The 22,986-nt window shown below is 41.7% G+C and overlaps 1 protein-coding gene across 3 annotated transcripts in view; it reads right to left on the bottom strand.

Moving 5' to 3' along the window:
- Positions 1 to 22,986, bottom strand: part of LOC149471146 (N-acetylated-alpha-linked acidic dipeptidase 2-like) — a 160,925-nt gene that overhangs the window by 71,459 nt on the left and 66,480 nt on the right. For 2 of the 3 annotated variants that reach the window (XR_016307249.1, XM_089656563.1), the window contains exon 3: positions 11,695 to 11,819. Coding sequence is in view for 2 of the 3 variants with exons in the window: in XM_089656563.1 (XP_089512689.1) it covers positions 11,695 to 11,819 (125 nt within the window). In the remaining variant the exon portion in view is untranslated. Of the gene's footprint in view, positions 1 to 11,694; positions 11,820 to 18,126; positions 18,196 to 22,986 lie in introns of those variants that run through there. The other variant, XM_089656570.1, reaches the window with a different exon arrangement.

The following is a 22,986-nucleotide window of genomic DNA, read 5'->3' on the forward strand; positions in this document are numbered from 1 at the left end:
AAAAGACTACCTCTGTCCAGTGGCTCCTAAGCTACCTATCCTATACTGCCTGCCTAAAGTACATAAGAATCCCACCAATCCACCAGGGAGACCAATAGTAAGCGGGTTCCATATTGGTGAATATATCGACTATTACCTACAACCACTAGTTACTAAAACACCGGCCTTTCTCAAAGACACCAAACAAGTCTTAGTTGATATCAAACATATAGATATACATCAACCAACATATTTGGTCACAGCTGACGTGGCAGCACTTTATAGTAACATTAGACATAGTGATGGTATGTATGCTGCAGAATTTTATCTTAATGCAACAGAGAATGTCCCTAAACCACAGAAAACATTTATTTTGGAATTACTTAACTTTGCCATGACCCACAACTACTTTTGGTTTGGTAGTAAATATTATCTACAAGCTATGGGCGTGGCTATGGGGGCAAAATTTGCCCCCAGCCTAGCCAATTTGTTTTTGGCGAAATGGGAAGAGGAGTTAATTTACTCCATGGAATGACCTCACCTCATTTTTTATCGTCGCTACATCGACGATATTTTGTTATTGTGGAGTGGCGATGAATTCTCTCTACAAATTTTTTTTACAACACTAAATTTTAATGATCTCAATATCAAGTTAACTTTTCAATACGATTACAGTGAGATTAATTTTTTAGATCTGACCCTTTTTAATGATGGGCATAAGATTTTAACCAAGAGTTTTTTTAAGACCACAGACAGGAACAGCTTCATTCCAAAGGATAGCTGTCACCACCCTAGTTGGTTGAACACCATTCCGAGAGGACAATTTCTACGTATCCGTAGAAATTGTGACAACATTGATGATTATAACACCCAATCTCAGATCCTAAAAATGAGGTTTTTAGAAAAAGGCTATGACACAATACGCCTAGAGGAAGACATCAAAGAGGTGGGTAATTTGAATAGAGAGGATCTCCTACAACTAAAGATAAAAATCTAACCAAGAAAGATGCCTTTTGTCCATTCATCACCGGTTTTTCGGTCCAATTCAAACAAGTAGCCAAAACTATCAAGAAAAATTGGTCGATCTCGAAGAGTGATCCTATTTTGGGGAGAGCTCTGCCGGATATTCCGGAAATTGTATATCGCAAAGCACTCCCGTTGAGAAACTTAATGGCCCCTAATGTGGTTGACCCCCCAAGAGAGTTATCATTTTTCTTCAACCGAAAAGGTTTTTACCCATGTAACAGATGTATGATCTGCACTAACAACGGTATACATAAGAAACCTGTGACAACATTCCGGTCTAACCAGACAGGAAAATCTTATGATATACAGACAGTCATCACATGCAATAGCACACACGTGGTGTACCTGCTGGAATGTTCGTGCGGAAAGCAATACATAGGGAGAACGACCAGGAGACTAAGAGACAGATTGAGAGAGCACCTGTCTAATATTAAGAAGGGGTTTAAGGAACACGCCTTGTCCTTACATTTTCGCAGAAAACATGGGAGAAATTCACATTGCCTGAAATTCATTGGCATAGATGTGATTAAAAACAACTGGAGAGGGATGTTCAAGAAACGAGAAGTATCCAAGTTGGAGACAAAATGGATTTTTTTGTTGAGAACATCCGCCCCAGAAGGCCTCAATATAGACCTTGATGTCAACTGCTTTATTGACACAAGTTGATCGATCTTTTATACATGTAATATGCACTGATTTTCCCTCTTATGACCTAGAGGTATTGTTATACCGTTAGGGAAGGCAGATTCACTGTAATTATATATAGTTGTTTGACTATTTAGATCTTTTAATTACCATATGGGACTGAGCCATCTTTTCTAGCCTTTTTCCCACCTGACCTTATCTGGAGGACACTTAGAACCTGTCTAGAATTGTTTGATTCGGACCTATATACTGATTTTAAATGGCTTGCAATTGTGATATTAAACCACATCGGGTTTTTATTATGATGGAATATATGTCTACTCAGTTTGAGGGTAGGTTCTTAATATATGTCATATTTATCTCAGATCTTGTCTATGGTATTCCACCCCAATTACCGGGACGCAATAAGTTCACGCACCACCCTCTTTACTGAGTACATAGACACATACATCGCACTCGGTTAATAGAAGTCGGTGCGTTTTTTAATTGGTTGTTTTTGCTTATTTTTATCTTCCATTCAAGGTCTATAATATATACATATCTTTAGTTTTGTGGACCGATCCTTTAGCAATAACTTATGTACTATGTGCCTCCTCACCAATTAAGATGTGAGGTTGTAATAGAATTTAGGTTGTACTATGATTTTTGCGACAACCAATTTTACTAATACATGTAAGCTGTGTTTTTTATTTTTTATTTTAATTCATCTTATTTTTAATATATTCGGTAATCCACCAGTGAAACTGAGTTTATGTAGCCCATAACCCCCCCCCCTTTTTTTGGGTGGATTAGACGGCTCAAGATCCCGGGCATGCAATGTATTAATCATCCCATTGCCACTGGTAAGCTGTATTAGGCTCCAGGTTAATGGCCGGTATCGGCGCTTACTGCGCATGCGCGAATCGCTCGTAATGAGCGTAACATTATATCTTCCCCTTCCTTCATATTCCCTGGGGGATGATACATTCATCGTGAGCCCCTTTTTAACCTAGTTAAGTTATCCTTTAAAGTATTATCACTTCATCCCCCGGATGATTGATTCTGCCCAGCAGCCAGCTTACATGTCTTGATATTTTCCTGTTTACATACTGCTTGTTCTTCTATTATTTGCAATGTGCTCCAGTAAAATGGCCGCCGTCCGCACGCATCGTGCATGCGCGAATCGCCCGCGATGACGTGACACGGTGGGACAGCGCATGCGCAGCATACGCTATTTAAGGAAAGTTATTACAGGAGGCACACTCCCTTTGATAACGTGCCATCGCACGAAACGCATTAGGGAGGTGCCTGTATACCCTGTGACATCACTCTGCATGGTCCCTGTGGATGGCCGACGGCCATTTTGGAATTCCCTGCTACCAGCTGCTCACTACACATGTGAGTAAGATTTTCAGCTATTTGTTTACTGTTCTAATGTGGATAATTAAAGTACTACACCATCGCACGAAACGCATTAGGGAGGTGCCTGTATACCCTGTGACATCACTCTGCATGGTCCCTGTGGATGGCCGACGGCCATTTTGGAATTCCCTGCTACCAGCTGCTCACTACACATGTGAGTAAGATTTTCAGCTATTTGTTTACTGTTCTAATGTGGATAATTAAAGTACTACACTATCAGAATCTTCTAATGTCTTGGCTCGTTACTTCCGAGCCCCCCCCTCCTTCAAGGCTTATTGGGATGATCTGGTGGCCACATCAGGACTGGTTAGACTCCCCCCGGTGGTGAGACAACTACACGCCTTCTGATATCTGGTGTCCCTGAGGTTGTGATGTTTGCCCAGCTGATGCAGGCCAGATGACCACTCTGTGATCCAGTTCCAGTTTGCAGTAGCCGGATGACCAGGAGTTGGTTAACACTCAAATGCGCATTAAGATTGCGCTCTCTGGTTAGTGCAATCTACACTCATTTCTGCGGGAGGAATATGGTCACAGAAGTCACATATTGTGTCAATTTCTTATGTATTATGCACCGCAAGAACACTCTTGTTGAATGATTTATATTCATCACCATTAGTATTCCTGGACTTTTTAGATAACTCTTAAGATCCTTTCTAATATTAAGTAGTGTTCACTTCACTGGTTATTACCTGCACCAAATTATTATTTGCATGCATCATTGTACGTATTAGCGCTGCATGGTTGTTGGATATATGTCATATCTGGTGTCTGGACATTCAGCAGATGATTCTGCATATTATTCTACCAGTGGACAGGATGCTACATGTACCTGTGGAAGGTTATTGACCATGATATAAACTGGGAGGGATTTGGGTCACAGCCTGGGTTTCTGCCTAAACCCCCTCCCCAAATGAGGCGATTGGCCCTTGGCTTCAGTAGACACCCACTGCTGGGGGACTAGAAAATAGGCTGTCAGCCCTGGAGAAGTAAGATGAAGAGATTCTCCCTTTTTAACATCAGGAACCAACTTTGGGAGAAACGGTACCCTTTTGTTCAGGACACTGGAATCTGCTTAAACCAAGGACTCTTGTAAGTATTCTACCTCTCCAAACTTCTTTCTGTTATCTCTCTGTTGTGTTATTGCTCACGGTGTATATATATATATATATATATTGGCTACATCTTTTTCTATAAATATTTTTATTGCACCATTTTGACCTTTTTAGTAATAAATCCTATTTTCTAAAAAGCGTTGAACTGTTTCTAAAGCTCTTTAATGCAAACTAAGAATCCCTGTCTCTGAAGAGCGCTACTGTGTGTTTTAAACTTCTGCATACATCTGCCTGCAGTGACAGTGTGTATACAGACACTTATTCAAACATCATAGTGTTACTGCTAAGATTTGTGAGTTTCCTCCTCTGTAAAAAAAAGGTGGTGGTGGCAGTGTGAAGGATTAATTGCGTAATTAACCTGACCCAGTAACAATCACTCTCAGGCGGCTGGCAAATAGATTGTGGTCCAGTGAGCTGGAAAATCTCTGTGCAAGGGGCAGCTGAGAGTGGCATTGTTACGCAAGTGGCAGCGCGGTTTTAGATTGGCTAGCCCTTCGGTCACAAGTTGGTGAGAAGGACTGGGTCTGACGCCGCACCCGTCACAAGTTATGCAGCTGTAAATAAATTTACAAAATGGGAGGATAAATGTGGACTGAAGGTTTTGAAATATTCATTCATAAATCCGTCTGGACAAAAAAATTTACCAGAAGCTAGAGTTTTGATAACCTGAAGGATTTCTGAAGTTGTGAAAGGGGCATTAAGTTGGTGTAAGTGCTCTTCATTAAGGGAGGGTATATTCAGCGTAGCAAGAAATAGTTCTATGTTGCTGGCAGAAGGTCGAGGGGTGGTCAGGTAATTTAAGTTATAGAGACTCTTCTAATCATCAGAAAATGCATCAGCAATTTGTTTGGGATTCATTAGTTTTTCATTTGTTGCAGGATGGATTATAAATGGGATTTTGTGTTTAATTCTTTCGGTTTTAAGTCTATTTGCCAAAAACTTCCCTGCTTTATTATTATGTGAATTATAAGAAGTGAAGATATTTATCATGTTGAAGCTGTAAGAGCTCCCTGAGTTCTGTCATAAGTTTCTGGATAGAAGTAGAGACAGTCAGCAGGGGTTGGGCTTTGTTCAAGGTTTCTATTGACTGAATTTCTTTCAACAAAGAATTAAGCTTCAAATCGGATACCTGTTTTGCATGTGCACAGAGTCTCAGGATCATGCCACGCATGTATGCTTTATGAGCATTCCATAGCGTGAATGTGTCAACGTCCCCAGTATTAGACTCAAAATATTCCATAATGTGTCGGGACAATACAGTTACGTTGCTGGGGTCTTGAATTATAGTGTTATGACAACACCACAAAAAGATAGGTGAACCCATCTCCCTGCTTCCATTTACATCTAAACTCCTCGAGCGCCTAGTCTACACCCGCCTAAGCTCTCACCTCAACGACAACAACCTCCTCGATCCACTACAGTCCGGCTTCCGTCCCCTACACTCCACCGAAACTACCTTACTCAAACTCTCCAACGACCTGCTAATGGCCACTATTCAGTGCTCCTACTCCTTGACCTCTCTGCGGCCTTCGACACAGTCGACCACCCCCTCCTCCTCAAAAAACTACACTCCCTCGGCCTCAGAGATTCTGCTCTCTCCTGGCTCTCATCCTACCTGTCACAACGCTCTTTCAGCGTTACCTATAATGCTACCACCTCCCCCTCACTCCCCCTCTCTGTTGGGGTCCCTCAAGGCTCTGTCCTCGGGCCCCTTCTCTTCTCCATCTACACCTCCTCCCTTGGCCAAATCATACACTCTCACGGCTTCAACTACCACCTATATGCCGACGACACACAAATCTATCTCTCAACCCCCCACCTCACCCCCTCGGTCTCCGCCCGAATCACACACCTACTGAGCGATATATCAGAATGGATGTCGCTCCACTTCCTTAAACTGAACCTCTCCAAAACCGAGTTTCTTGTCTTCCCCCAGCCCGGACACCACCCCCCATTGACTTCTCCATCACATCCAACAACGCCACCATCAAACCGCAGGCCACAGTACTTGGTGTCATTGTGGACTCCAACCTATCCTTCCAGCCCCAAGTCCAATCTTTAACAAACTCGTGCAGACTCCACCTCCGCAACATCACCAAAATCCGCACGTTCCTAACCCCAGAAACCACTAAACAGCTCATCCATTCCCTCATCATATCACGACTCGACTACTGCAACTCCCTCCTCACTGGCCTGCCTCGCTGCTGGCTATCCCCGCTTCAGTCGATCCTGAATACGGCAGCCAGACTCTTTCACCTTTCCAACCGCTCCATCTCCGCCACCCCCCTCTGCCAATCCCTCCACTGGCTTCCGATTGCACAACGGATCAAATTCAAAATCCTAACACTAACGTACAAAGCTGTCCACAATACTGCCCCGTACTACATCACTGACCTAATATCCAAGTACCGCCCAGCACGCACACTCCGCTCCTCACAATACCTTCTCTCTAGTTCCCTGGTCTCCTCCTCCCATGCCCGCCTCCAGGAATTCTCCAGGGTGTCACCCATCCTCTGGAACTCCCTGCCCCAACCCATCAGATTATCACCTACTCTCCTCTCCTTTAGGCGCACCCTGAAAACCCATCTCTTCAGGGAAGCCTACCCCACCCCCTGCTAACTTGCCAACCTCCTCCACTCTTCCTACCACCCCATCCCCCACAGCTATCTCCTCCTGTACCACTGTCTGTCAGGTTTGTATTACTATTAGTTAGGGAGATTCATCCTATGGGGTTTATTTAGTAAAGCTGGATCGTGCAAAATCAGTGAAGAAAATAATATTTTGGGTTGCCCTAGAACAGTAATGTAGGGGAAATATTCCAGTAGGGACACTAGCTCGTGACAACCAGGGATCTCCTCACTCTGTAGGGGATCCTCTCACTTCCTGTTTTACCTATAGGACAGAAATTAAGGGAAACCTTCCCAATGGGACACGGATGACAAAAAAAAAAAAATTAAAACTGACCGCGATTATAACCTTCTCTTATCCCAAAATGTGAAAAAAAAAGTTGAATATCACTAACCCGCAACTCCTAGGAAAACTATTGAATGAGCCAATTCCCTCATTGCCTAGGAACCAGAGAACTGGTGGGGTTTGTGTTCCTAGCTGCAAACTCTGGCTAGAGCATGGAAACAATCATTTCTCAATTTAGATGAACTGACACAGCAGCTCATGGGCACGAATGGGGATGCCCAATTTAACTTAATCAATGCACAGGGACAACTTCCTTCCTATGTGATACAGATCCTAGACTGTTCTTTTCCTTCAAAGCTGTCAGTCTTTGTGGATCAGTAGCAACAGCCCCTTTCAGGTGAGGAGCTCTCAGCCCCTCTAAAAATCAACTTCGCTTCTTGTAAAATACAAGCAGAGATGTCTCCTCTCTCCTATACAACTGCTCAGAGCTCCACAGCCTGCAGAGCCTACGACCGGCCCTCCTGGCTGCTCTGAAGATCTCCCTGGACAAGGATGAAGGATTGAGCACAACGTTGTCCTTTGAAAGCTTGCCATGTGTGGCAGTCTCTCTTGTGAATCCCAGGGTGTGTTTATGTACTCACTCTGTCCTCCTTGTTCCCAGGCCTTGATCCTGTTCATGCCCTACTGTTGAATGAACCCTCCAGAGCCAGCACCCCCTAGACCTAGGGGACCCCTCCCAGGCCACCAACAGTCTCCTCCACACTCCATCTCCCCTTACCAACCTGACTATCCCATATTTATGGGTTTGTCCAACAGTTTACCAAGGCCTCCAAACCTGAGATTAACTTCCATAAACATGCAGATTAGGTCTCCACCTCTTCTGCCTGCTGGCTTCTGGGCGGTTCTATGGTCCTCTAGAGGCAGGTGGAGGCAATCAAGTACCAACTTGTTAAGCCATCCAGCTCAACCTGCAGTAACCCGACATTGGACTCACAGTTACCATGAGTCATACACAATTTACCTACAATACACTACACTAGAGGGTGCTACATAAGTGACTATTACTGGTCACTTCCGGTTTCCTGGATCATAGAGGTAATCAGAGACCTCCAACTGCTCTATGGTAATCTGGCAGAACTGCCAGCTTCAGTCCAGGGATCTCTGGTGAGACGCAGATCCTGGAGAGGCACCAGTGGGAGGGTGACCCCTTCTGCTGCCTGTAAAAACAACCCAGTGGCCAATTAGCTACTTAGATGGCTTTTACAAGAAAAAAAAAAGCCAGCCACAAAGAACTATACTGGGATCAAAATCGGGATGATGCCTGCAGCCATCGCCCATTATACCCACTTGAAACCTTAACGTATATGTATGTTAGCAGGTCTTCAAGTAGATATACCTTTTGTATGATATGAAAAGAAAAATCCAGTTTGATTACACAATCTGTGCATATGAAATATATAAAGTGAAAACTACAATGAGTAATAAGATTCTTAGCCCTTTTAGTAAATCAACCTGATTGTGCCTGCCTCCACTTGACAGGATGCAAAGAAGAGATTTGGCTTTAGAGACAGTTTAATTAATATTATTGAGAAAGAAGAAATAACTGAAACATTACAAGATTGGCAAAACACACAGAAGACACCAAGGTGGATGGGAACAAAGCCAAGAACAAGGAAGATCTCACTTCTTAAGCCCTCAGCAGATACTCGATTAAGGCTATTCATCTTGCCAGGATCTAACTGAAATATCACTTGTGGGTGGGCTGACCTTTTAAAACAGTTTTCCTTGTCACCTAAACAATTTCTAAATATTCCTCTGTCAATGTTTTTCAACGTTGTGTGCTGTAGCTTCAGTATGATTCTTTTATAACCAAGAGACACGTGAGACAGCTGCAGGTTATGTGCAAAGTAAAGTTTGGTTTTGGAGCGTATTTGCTAAACAACAATTATGAGCTTACATTCGTACCCTTTGAGATGTTTTGCTTTTCTCATCATAAGAGGAATAAAATTTACAGTTGCGATAACAAAATCCTCGCTACTGGGTGTGTGCAATTTTTTCCAATAAAGCTACCAACCAAACATCTAGCTTTAAGGTGACCAAGAGTGCACATGCTTGCTAACAAGAGTGCTGAAATCCAGAATGGGCCTAGAGACATGAACCCTCCACCCACTGCTAGGACAAGGTCATCTAGTGCCCAAGCAAAGATGCCAAACAGAGCCCCTCCAAAATGTATAAGCATTATGTGTCAGCAACCCCCCCCCCCTCCAAAAAAAAAAAAAATCAAAGCATGATGGGGGTGGGGTGCTATAGGATTGTAGTGTCATGGCCCTGCACTAGGGGGTGCCATGGCTGTCAGATTGCCACTTTGCTTACCCACCCCCCTACCCATATTCTTAGCTGGAAGATGGGGAAAATCAACAAATGCTGCACAGTGGAAATCCAGAAGTCCCGATCTTGGAGACCTGAAGTGGCAGAAGGAGAAGCTGGAGGGGAGAGCACAACCTACCCCTCCTCCCAGGTCTCTCCTGTCCAGATCTGGCTTGTCTGCTTTAGCACTAAGCCGACAGGAGTAGTGATGCTGCTGTCACCACTCCTGTCAGTTTTTAGGTGGGAACTTTCCATGTTGTGCCCCCTGACCTCACATGATACTGCGCTCAGGGCAACTGTCCCTCCCTCCCACCCACCCCTTGTCCCGACCCTGCCCTGAGCTTATCAATATCGATTCAAAAAACGTTATAAAAAGAATTTGTCTCAAAAACAGAAATTGAGAATGAAGAATGTCTATGTGAACGAGGCCTTCGCACACATGATCTGGATCTTTACACAAACCAGTACTGACCTATACTTATATTGAAGACTGGTAAGCAAAGACTCCCAATTAACAGTTGATTATATCCCAATCACAAATCAGACAGGATTAGTGGACTTCAGGATCCACCTCCACCCAAAGTGCAACACTGGTTGAAGGGAAAAAGACTAAAGCTGGCCACAGACTGTTCAAATCTTGGCCAGTTCAGCTGGGACCAGCCAACATTTGAACCATTATGGGTAGGTTGAATGTACCCAAGTTGATCATTCTATTAACTTAGGTGCAACCAGCCTGCCAGATTTTACATGTGATTATCACTGTCTTCTCCCAACGGGGACAGCTTCCCCCAACGAGAGAACACAAGGGCTCGACAGAAGGGATTCCCTTGCCAGACTGTGTTGATGGGAAAATCAATTGAACTTCTTTCCTGCAACCCATGGCTGCAGAAAAGAAATTCACACCATCTATGGCCTACCGTAGAAACTCATCAGCAGACTAAAAGCTCAGAGAAAGAGGCAGCAAGTGTGTGGGGGTGGAATGAACGTTTGGGAGTGCAGATGAACAGCTGTGACACCCAATCAATCGATCTGTGACATAGCTATGCAGAGCCGCCATCTGGAAAGTCTGACCAGCTAGGCCACAAAGGTCTGCTGCAACTGTCACAGAATGGTAGTCTCCAACCATCCTGTTTGATGTCCCAAGCCAAGAGTGAGCCCACCAATCTCCGTTAATTTTTAGGTTTCCCACAATTCTTTGCTAGGCAAGCCTCCTGGGATGTGTAGTTCAAACAGCACTCAGAAATACAGTGCTGGGTGACAGTGGGACTACAGGTCACAAGATCCTCTACTATACTCTGGAAGGTAAGCACCCTCACTCTGTAGGCAGGAAGTGATGCAATCGCTTGAATACTGGGCACTAGGGGTAGAATGCCTAGTCCTGGGTTCTGCTAGTCAGTGTCCTCCAATTTCCATTATAACATAGCCGGTACCTGGCTACATAGGCGATTCATATATTGCCAGCGCCACCTAGAGGCCAATGATACTTTTTTCTGATTGAGGCATTGCTGGCAAAAATGCATTATGGCCACTAGGAGGCGCCTATGATATAAGAATTATACATCAGGGTGAAAATTGGCACACTTTTATTATGCGACTCCTATATTGTCAGCTCCACCTAATGGCCATGATGCCTTTTTTCAGAAATACCCCAAATCAGAAAAAAGTATTGTGGCCACTAGGTGGTGCTGAGGATATAGGAATCACATAATAAAAGTACGGCAATTTTCACCTGGATGCTTCCCACATTCGCAAAACAAGTTTTCATTAGACCTCATAGTGTGCATTTAGGGTGGAGGTCCGCTTTAAGGTTTGTTTTCTTCACAAGGCAGAAGAGTAGAAAAACCTGCCCCCTGCAGGAGAGAAGGGGCCCTTGCTCTCTATGAGGAAGCAGTGATATCTCTGCAGAGGTCCATATGCCCCTTCCTTCCCCTTCTGTAAGAACCAGAGCCCTCCAATTAGCAGGGAGCATGAATTACTTCCTCGCACATAAGTAGCACAAGCAACTACACAGGGTGTGTTTGTAAATATTGTCCCTAAATAAATAAATTCTTACATTGTAACAATATTTACTGCAAATAAACACAGAGGAAGCACACTCTAATGTGAGCCTGGGGGGCTCAGGACTGCAGATCTGCTCATTAATTCTGCCCATGCACAGTCCCTGATGTCAGGTCCCTGGCTCAGTCCCAGCTGTGACTTCCATATTGTGCCCTCTGATACTTTGTATCCCATGAAAAGTTCATTAACTCACCTACAAGGACCCCCAGGAGGAAGATGACAGCCAAACCCAATATGATCACCACACAGGTGCGCTTCAGCCCCTTCTTCCTGGGCATGGTCACACCGATCTTACTGGTCTCGTCTGCTCTGCGATCTCTGCAAGAAACACCAGGAGACAGAATGTCAGCACACAACTTTACCAAGGGAAACTTTCCTGCCCAGCTACAGGTCTACTCTCATGACACCTAGTGGGGAGAAACTGGTATTGCAGCATGTTCTGTATGCCTGTGGGGCCTATTCACTAAGAGCTCCTATACACCACAATCCCTGCATTAAGGCTACTTTCACACTGATCCGCCACAAAAACGCATATTCCTTTTTGTTGCGTTTTTACCTTGCTTTGAGCTTTTTTTTTTTAAAGGACATGGGACTGACAAGCTACACCAAAAACACTTCTCAGAGGTGTTTTTCAGGCGCTATTCATTGATTTCAATGGGAAGAGGCATATTTAGGGCTTTTGTTTAACTGAACAAACATGTTCCAAAGATGCAGTAAGCAGGAGTTTTCACCACAACTCCCCAGTGTGAAAACATACACAGGGAAGCATTTTTCTTGAGCTTTTTTTTTTTTTTAAATGCAAAACTCTTCAAAAACTGATCAGGCTTCACATGCCATGCACTTTATGGCAGTATTTTATTTATTTTAAAATTATTTTAATTTATTTGTTGAGTTGCATTTTCATTAAGAAAAAAATGCAGCACTCTGTCATTTAAAATGATTGAAGTAGAACTATAGGCAAAAACTGTCCCCCACCCCTCATTTTGGCTAGAGTAAAGAAGGGTTATAGCCCTTCTATAAAAAAAAAAAAAAAAAAAACACGTTTTAGGCTAATGTATGTACAGTGGCTTAGTGGTTAGCACACTGCCGTGCAGTAAATGGGTCATGGGTTCAATTCCCAACCATGGTGCCTCCTGCATGGAGTTTGCATGTTCTCCCTGTGCTTGCGTGGGTTTCCTCCGGGTACTCCGGTATCCTCCCACACTCCAAAGACATGCTGGTAGGTTAATTGGCTCCTGTCTAAATTGTCCTAGTTTCATCCCTGGCCATGTGGGATCTCCTGCAAGGTAGGGGTTGGGGAAAGACCTGGCAACCTCACCTGTAAAATAATTGCTAAGAAAATTCATGGAAGAAGTCACTTACGAGTGACGGTCCATGCAATCGCCAAGGGTCGGATACGACTGAATGGATAGAGAGATGTACAAAGAGCATGGATCAGTCCCAAATTACATTTTACATAGTAAAGTACCATGGGCATCATTTCTTCAGAGTCATGCTCAAGTAAAAAATGCTACATTTTATTAAAAAAACACCTATAAAATCATTGAAAACAGACACGTGGATCATAAACAATACAATACAACAAAGATCTAAAATGCAAGTTCAGCTGTGAAAGTTTTGAGGGTAATCACCACATTTCCATTAATACTGAAACCAATATGTCACATCTGAATTTGCATTGTAGATCTTTGTTCTGTTACATTGTTGTTCACGATTTTATAAGTGTTTATAGGTGTTCTCTTTGAAAAAATTGTAACATTTTTAACTTGTTAAGCACGACTCAGAGTGCCTTGGGCATTTCTTTTTTTATTACCGCTGTCAGATATTTTTTTTTTTCACCATCTGTGTCCCATTGCAAAGATTTACCTTAGGTAAAAATAAATTAGTGCTGCGCTACTCAGTGCATAAATAATAAATGGACATATAAATGAATAAAATAGAAAAATAAATGCACATTTAACCCTCATCTGAGCTTGAAAACAATAAATTGTTGACAGCAACAAGTGCAGAAATCATTATCAAAACTGGTGCAGACAATATCAAACCTCAGTAAAGCAACACCGTGTACTTGTGATATGGCAGTGACTAGGTGAACAAAAATGATGTAAATATAAATAATAAATTATGAGAAACAAAACGTGACACAGTGAATACGTCCCAAAATGAATAGTAACAGTCCCAAAAACAGGAACACAGTGAATCTCCAGAATAAGCCGTAAGACATACAGTGATCAAATGTAATCAATCAATCCTCCACCAGCTAGCATGCGCGCTCACTTTCAAACTGCGACCCATAAAGCATAGAGAAAACCTCAAATGATCTCAAATAGATGGTTCTGGATAACAATCAAAAAAAGGGGAGTCCTCTCCGGTGACACTGGCAAACACTCACAGGCGTACCTCAGATATGGCTACAGACCTCTTTCACCTCCAGTATCACCATATGGAAGATGTAAGCAAGCAGACTTCCCATAGTGTAATATGTCAAATTCTTTATTATAAACAACAAACAGAGTGACTATGCACATTAAAATGTAGTCCAAAGACCTTTACATGCAAGAATACTGCAAAAAAAAGCTGCACATCGGGTGTATATGGTTGGGAGTACCAAGATGGCGGCTGCTATCCGTGCCGGATACGACGTCACCACACTTCCATCCTACGCGTTACGTCACGGGTCACGTGACTCTCTCAGGGCTCCAAGATTTACCTTCTCTTCCTGTTCCATAGTCAAAACGAGTGGGAAGAAATCCCTGTAAATTAAGGGAATCCCTTGGGGACCCCCAGGTCACCAGAACTAGTGTCCCCTTGGGAAGATTTCCCCTCTATTACTTTTCTGGGGACAACACAAAATTGGGATTTTCTTTATTTTCAGTGGTAATAGGACAAAGAAGGTGAATCTCCCTTACTGGGGCACAGAGCAATAAAAACTGGCAGGGGTTCTAATCCCTCTCCACTCCATCCAAAACTAAGAAAAAAAAGTTGTTTTTACTTATACTTTACATTTAACTAGAACTATAGGCAAAATTTCTTCATTTTTAAAAAGAGCAAGGGAGGGTTATAACCCGTCAGGTTGTTTTTGCCATCTGTGACCAATTAGGGAGATTTCCCTTTCGCTTCCTGTCCCATAGTCAAAACAGGAAGCGAAAGGAAACCCCTGCAAATTAAAAGGGACACGTCACAAGTGCCAGAAGGCTGCGGGACCATTCACAAAGTGCAGCACGGCTCGTACATGTGCAATAGGAAGCCGGCTGTGAAGTCACATGGAGTAACTGAGTAAACATGGCGACACTGGGGACCAGAAGACTGGCGAAGAAGAAGACAGCACTGGATCCTTGGACAGGTAAGTTTCTTTTATTAAAAGTCAGCAGCTATAGTGTTTGTAATTTGGTTTTTGACTTTCATTTTTTAAAGGCTGAAGATCCTCTTTAGCCACTTGGCTACCGGACACTTTTACCCCTTCCTGCCCAGGCCACTTTTCAGGTTTCAGCGCCGTCGCACTGTGAATGACAATTGCGTGGTCATGCAACACTGTACCCGTATGAATTTTTTATCATTTTTTTTTTCCACACAAATAGAGCTTTCTTTCTGGTATTTAATTGCCAGTGGGTGTTCCTCCCCCTTCAAATTTTTTTGGGTTTATAGCTGAAAAAATAAGTTTCTTTGTTTATATTACAACAGTTTGCAAACAGGTAATCTTTCTCCTTCATTGATGAGGCGGCAATGGTGAGCATTGAGGAGGCACTGATGATGCTGCACTGATCATCAGGGCCGATCTGCTCTAGGACAGCTGCCGTTTATCGGCAGTACTTCATAGTGCTGTGACAGCGTGTGGAAAATGCTGCCGATAACAGGTAACTGTATTTACTCCGTGATCTGTTGTGTCATTGGACACAGCTGATCATGTGATAAAAGGCTGCTGTGATTGGCCCTTTACCTCATCATGTGATCAGCTGTGTCCATAGGACACAGCAATCATGGAGATCGCCAGGTGCACGCCACTGGGAGGGCATCATATGACGCCTTCCCAGAACTGGACAACCGCACGGTAGCCGTCATTCAGCTATAGCGCAGTTAGTAAGCGGTTAACAAGCACATGCGCAATTCATGGATGATGTCCAAGTGCAGTAACCAGGTTAGAGTTTGCTAATGTCAAGCTTTATTCATTATATTACAGGTACTTCTATAGCGCCAGCCATAAGTGTGCACAGATACACACTCATAAATGTAAACATTTTAAAATGTACTAACACATGTACGGTGTCAGTGGGGCAGATATTGGTGTCGATGGGGCAGAGATTGGTCAGTTTTTTTTATTTCTTCTTTAATTTTGGAGCAAAATTTTCTTTAATTTTGGTAGTTCATAGTCTTCCTGTCAGGAAGTATGTGCTTGCCTGTACGAGATGTACTGGCACACAGATACACTGACAGGTCTGCAGGAGACCTGCATGGCACCTGATTACTGGTGCAATGCTTTAGAGGCTCCATAAACAAAAAATGTACAATTTTATATCTGCACAATTTGGAAAGGTGAACTTATCTTTTAAATGGCATGGGGGGGGGTTCTTTAATGTTAGAGCAGTATGGATGTGGAACTCCCTTCCAGAAGTGTCACCAATTTCAAAAACTATTTAGAAGGGCATCTTATTGAATACAATACAGGGATATGGAAAGTGGCACAAACAAATACAGGTTGAACTAGATGGACTGGAGTCTTTATTGAACTTTACCAACTATGAAACTATGACAGGAAACACACTGCACTATATGGCTGTAAATTTTACCAAAATTAGTCACATACCAAATGACATTCCGTGGCACAAGGATTTAGGGCCCATCCACACCATTGGGTGTTGGTGCTAGCTTCCCCCCCCCCGCATTAGAATACTTGGCACCTTTCTGCCCAGAAGTCCATCGCATCTTACTTTTTTCAGTGCACAGCAACGGGGTACATGGTTACTAATTGAAAAAAGACAGAAGGCAGATAGTCCTGTCTATGCATTGGGACTGCAATAGGCAGCACTGCCCAACACAGCCTACTAGCATACCTCTCAACTTTTTGAAATGCGAACGAGGAACACCTATTATCAAAAGTATGTAGGTATAGGACACACCCAGGGGTGGACTGACAACTCATGGGGCCCCTGGGCAATAGGGGATCATGGGGCCTCTGTGTCCTTGCCCAAACTCAAAAAAGCCTATGAAAAAGGTACCAGGACCATCTCATTGGGCCCCCTACTGACCACGGGCCCTCGGGCAGTGCCCGAGTTTCCATATGGTCAGTCCGCCCCTGGACACACCCCCTGCCACAGGAAAATTAAAAAAAAAAAATTTGTTAAACCCACATGTGCTCTTTTTACCACAACTATTCCTTTATACCAGCTTTGGAATTTACAAATGCAGCAATTTAGAAATTGGATGAAAGGTTTAGCACTGGGAAACACATTTTGAAAGAAATAGTGCATTTTATATACAACTATATAGATCAGACCAAAATGATGGACAGATGAGGAGGAAAGAGGGACCTTGTGCCCTCAAACAGTCCCTTGAAATCAGGGACAGTTGGAGCTAAGTAATAGGGTTGGTGTAAATGAGCCCTTAGGCTCAGGTGGTGCCATCAGTGACATTACCAAGAACCACACACACAAAAATTAAAAACTTTATTTTTATAATGAAAATTCTAATCAATTAAAAAAAAGTCAACTTCAGGCATCTCTCGCCCTTTAAAAACCTGCACTATGTCCATGTCCATGCTCTTAAAAGTTAAAAAAAAAAGGTGGGGGGGATATAAAAAGGTTGGCAAGATGCAAGATGGATTAGGGACTAGCTAGAAAGGAATCACTTTGATGCAGTTGACCAACTTGAACATGAATTGCAATAGAGGCAAATTAAGACTACCCACTTTTATAAGCAAGAGTTTGCTATATGTAAGGTTTATAAATCAGTCACATGCCTTTAGTAATGTGTGTATGTGGAAGCCATTTAGGACTTAAATACCAATAGCTCCATATACAGTGGCTTATTGGTTAGCACGTTTGCCTTGCAGTAAATGGGTCATGGGTTCGATTCCCGACTATGGTGCCTCCTGCATGGAGTTTGCATGTTCTCCCTGTGCTTGTGTGGGTTTCCTCCAGGTGCTCTGGTTTCCTCCCACACTCCAAAGACATGCTGGTAGGTTAATTGGATCCTGTCTAAATTGGCTCATGTATGTATGAATGTAAGTTAGGGACCTTAGATTGTACACCCCTTGAGGGTTAGGGACTGATGTGAATGTATAATATATATGTGTAAAGCACTGTGTAAATTGACAGCGCTATATAAGTACCTGAAATAAATAAATAAAATAGTGCAGGTTAGGAATTAGTAAGAGCAGGGATGCCTGTAAATTATTGCTCTCTGTGCTGAAACCCTCTTGTAAAATAAATACATAAAATAATTATATATATCTCACTACATTCTAATAAAATATTATAAAATAAATTCTAATAAAATAAATTATTTTACATAATCACAATACACTGAAAAAAAGAAAATAGTTATATCATATCCTAAACTTACCAATAAACAAAATAATTAACTTAAACCAGTATGAACAAAAGTCCATAACATCATGGTGGCATTTTACCTCTCATCTTCGGGATTCATGGAACGGGTCACGGTACAACAAACAGCAAACATCAGGTTCATTTATAGAGGTCTCCTTTCCAGCTGGAGACTAAGTAGACAATGCAAATTGTTTTTGCCAACATCAGTTTGGCTTGGCTGTGTTTGGACATTACACTTCCCTAGGCACACCTAAATCATGATGTCCTTGTATACCAGCTCCACCCATAGTGTCATCTCTTTGTTATAGTAAAAACGAATGTGAGAATGTTCTATGGGAAGTAGTATGAAGGCTGCTTTATGTACTATTCAACTTTAAAGCCCAACAATCAGAGAACTCTGACTCCTCTCGCTATCCCCTGTGCTTGTTTTACACTGAACAGTATCCGTAAGCCTATCATAGACGGTGCAATTTTTTTTTCCTGCAAAAATCGCTTGATTCCCCCATCAACACAATAACTGTTGATGGGGGGAATCATTGTGTTCTCGCACCGAGGGGAACAGGAGGCTCCATCCCCGCGGGAAAACACGGTGATTACTGCTAGCACCTATAATAGCCACTAGCATTAATTGCATGTAAAACCCAACAGGCTGGGTATACCCAAGTTGATCGATCAACTTGGGTACATTCAGTCTGCCAATACAGGGTTTGAATCTTAGCCAGTCCTTGAGATTCAAACTGTCTATGGCCAACTATGAGCAGCGCACATTAGTTGTGGGCATATGCACTACTCTATGTACTGTACATAGTCAATAGTCCATCTCAGGAGCGAACAAGAGAAGGTGACTACTAGAGATGAGCGAATTATTCAAAAATTCGATTCGGCTGATTCGCCGAATTTGCGGGAGAAATTCGATTTGATGCGAATTTATTCGCTGCGAATTTAACTTATTAAAAGGGTTTCTAGGCTTCAGAGAGCCTTTATATTAGTGCAGAACACTGTACCTTTAATTTAAATGCCCTTGGAGTGTGCTGGGGAAGAGAAATAATACTGTCAGTCAGTATGACATGCAGATGAGTGCCGTCGATCTTAGAATCACCGCACACTTCACTCATTTGGGCAGTCACGGGGCACGACGCAGAAGAAGTAGAAGAAGAAGAAGAAGAAGAAGAATGAAAAGAAGAATGAAAAGAAGAAGAAGAAGAATGAAAAGAAGAAGAAGAAGAATGAAAAGAAGAATGAAAAGAAGAAGAAGAAGAATGAAAAGAAGAAGAAGAATGAAAAGAAGAAGAAGAATGAAAAGAAGAATGAGAAGAAGAATGAAAAGAAGAATGAAAAGAAGAATGAGAAGAATGAAAAGAAGAATGAAAAGAAGAAGAAGAAGAATGAAAAGAAGAATGAAAAGAAGAATGAGAGGAAGAATGAAAAGAAGAATGAGAAGAATGAAAAGAAGAATGAAAAGAAGAATGAAGAGGAATGAAAAGAAGAAGAATGAAAAGAAGAAGAAGAATGAAAAGAAGAATGAAAAGAAGAAGAAGAAGAATGAAAAGAAGAATGAGAAGAAGAATGAAAAGAAGAATGAAAAGAAGAATGAGAAGAATGAAAAGAAGAATGAAAAGAAGCAGAATGAAAAGAAGAAGAAGAAGAAGAATGAAAAGAAGAATGAAAAGAAGAAGAATGAAAAGAAGAAGAAGAAGAATGAAAAGAAGAATGAAAAGAAGAAGAAGAAGAATGAAAAGAAGAAGAAGAAGAATGAAAAGAAGAAGAATGAAAAGAAGAATGAAAAGAAGAAGAAGAAGAATGAAAAGAAGAAGAAGAAGAATGAAAAGAAGAATGAAAAGAAGAAGAATGAAAAGAAGAAGAAGAAGAATGAAAAGAAGAATGAGAAGAAGAATGAAAAGAAGAATGAAAAGAAGAATGAGAAGAATGAAAAGAAGAATGAAAAGAAGAAGAATGAAAAGAAGAAGAAGAAGAATGAAAAGAAGAATGAAAAGAAGAAGAAGAAGAATGAAAAGAAGAAGAAGAATGAAAAGAAGAAGAAGAAGAATGAAAAGAAGAAGAAGAAGAATGAAAAGAAGAATGAAAAGAAGAAGAAGAAGAATGAAAAGAAGAAGAAGAAGAATGAAAAGAAGAATGAAAAGAAGAAGAATGAAAAGAAGAAGAAGAAGAATAAAAAGAAGAAGAAGAAGAATGAAAAGAAGAATGAAAAGAAGAAGAAGAAGAATGAAAAGAAGAAGAAGAAGAATGAAAAGAAGAATGAAAAGAAGAAGAATGAAAAGAAGAAGAAGAAGAATAAAAAGAAGAAGAAGAAGAATGAAAAGAAGAAGAAGAATGAAAAGAAGAATGAAAAGAAGAAGAAGAAGAATGAAAAGAAGAAGAAGAAGAATGAAAAGAAGAAGAATGAAAAGAAGAATGAAAAGAAGAAGAAGAATGAAAAGAAGAAGAAGAAGAATGAAAAGAAGAATGAAAAGAAGAAGAAGAATGAAGAGAAGAAGAAGAAGAATGAAAAGAAGAAGAAGAAGAATGAAAAGAAGAATGAAAAGAAGAAGAAGAAGAAGAATGAAAAGAAGAATGAAAAGAAGAAGAAGAATGAAAAGAAGAAGAAGAAGAATGAAAAGAAGAAGAAGAATGAAAAGAAGAATTCCAGTACAGCAAAAAGTGTATCTGCAGAGAGCTCCGCTATTTCTGACAGTTCTCTGACAGTTCCTTCACATTTACAGCGGTTGAAACATTGTATCTATTTATTTCCGAATAAAAACATCTGTATCCTAAATGGAAACAAATAGATACAATGTTTCAACCGCTGTAAATGTGAAGGAACTGTCAGAGAACTGTCAGAAATAGCGGAGCTCTCTGCAGTGACACTTTTTGCCGGCTGATCGGGAAAAATTTGATTCGTGCATCCGAAGTTTGCTAAAATTCAGATTCGGTGCGAATCGAATTTTTCCTAATATTCGAAACGAATTCCACTTCGCCAAGTTCAATTCGCTCATCTCTAGTGACTACATTCCTACATACAGTGGGACCATGGAGAAGACCCACTAACAGAAAGTCAGATCACAGCAGCAAAAATAAAGGAATTTGAAGATTTGGAGGAGGCCAAGAGCATTAGAAAGGACTTTTTTGAGTTAGGCCTGGTTCACACCAATACTGTGTAGGGTTGCCACTCCATCCCTTTAAAACCACATATTAATTACACAGGTTCTGTTGCTAATTAAGGTGGTAATTACCCCTTTCACACCGGCACCTCCTGGCCCTTTAAGGGGTTTCTGATGCCAAGAGGCGGATCGGGGTTTAGGGTCATGTGACTGCCGTGATTGGCTCTCACAGCAGTCACATGATTGGAAAGGTCCCAATCACAAAGAGAGATCGGGACCTTTCCGTGGGACACCGACGCAGGGCGCGCGCTCTCAGCACATTTGTTTACAAATGGTACACAAATATGCGGCCGCACGGCGTCAAGGCCCAGCTGCTGAGAGGCCGCAAATTTGCGTACCGTTGGCGTGAAGAGGTTAAACTCAGTGCCTTATGTTCATTAAATTAGCCACAGAACCTGTGTAATTAATACATGTTTGGTTTTAAAGGGATGAGGTGGCACCCTAGTGCAGTGTGTGCTTTGTTCGGTTTGCAGTGCTGTTTGCAGTGCGTTTTGCATTTTTGCCGTGTTTTTGCATGCACGTTTTTGCCACATTTTGCTTTTGCTTTTTTTTCTCTTTTGTTTTTTTTTTTTCAAAGGAGAAATGTTTTTGTTGCTGGGCAGAATAAAAGCACAACATGCGGCAAAAATGCAGCAAAAACACACTACATGCGTTTCAGTAGCAGAATAAAAATGCAAAACGCGGCAATAAACTACATGCGTTTCAGCAGCATCTCCATTGAACTCTGTTGGAGCAAAAATGCTGCTCTCTGTGTTTAAAAAAGTCCCTGACCCTTTCGAAAAACACAGCAGATCAAAAAAGCATAGACATGGACGTGTCCCATAGGAAACCTTGTTTAATGGACTGTAGTGCGTTTCTACAAAAAAGCACTAAAATAAAGTATAGGTATGAACCAGGCCTTAAGAATATTTACTGGAATATTTTTTTTTTAAATCAGAGTTTCGTGTCACTTTAAGGCCTGGTTCACACCAATGCGTTCATTTTAGTGTTTTTTGCAGAAACACACTACAGTCCACTTAACATGGTTTCCTATGGGACATGTTCACATCTATGCTTTTTTGAGCTGCTGCATTTTTGGAAAGGGTCAGGGACTTTTTTAAACGCAAAAATCAGCATTTTTGCTACAATAAAGTTCAATGGAGATGCTGTTGAAACAAATGTAGTTTTTTGCCGTGTTTTGCATTTTGCTTTTTTACTCTACCCAGCAACAAGAACATTTCCCCTTTAAACGCTTCCGTGTCACCCTATAGCAGAAATACTGCTACAGGGCGGTACGGGTGCGCAAAATCACGTATCTATAGCGTGCCACCATTTGCGACCTCAGCTGTCAATCACCGGGTCCTGGTCGGTTATTCCCCGCCGGCACCTGGAGATCTTCGAGTATTTCCGAAGGGGGAAAGACCTGTATGTAAAAAAGACAGATCTCTCCCCTGTCAGCTCCTGCATACTGCTTTGTATACAGCGGATATAAAAAGTCTACACACCCCTGTTAAATGTCAGGTTTCTGTGATGTAAAAAATGAGACAAAGATAAATAATTTCAGAACATTTTCCACCTTTTAATGTGACCTATAAACTGTACAACTCAATTGAAAAACAAACTGAAATCTTTTTTTTTGGGGGGGGGGGGGAGTAAACATAAAAAGCTAAAATAATTGGGTTGCAGAAGTGTGCACACCCTCTTATAATTGGGGATGTAGCTGTGTTCAGAATTAAGCAATCATATTCAAAATAATGCTAAATAGGCGTCAGTACACACCTGTCATCATTTAAAGTGCCTCTG

Source organism: Staurois parvus, unplaced genomic scaffold, assembly GCF_062004578.1.
Source record: "Staurois parvus isolate SC_StPar_1 unplaced genomic scaffold, SC_StPar_1.0 ptg000027l, whole genome shotgun sequence".
Lineage (NCBI taxonomy): Eukaryota > Metazoa > Chordata > Amphibia > Anura > Ranidae > Staurois > Staurois parvus.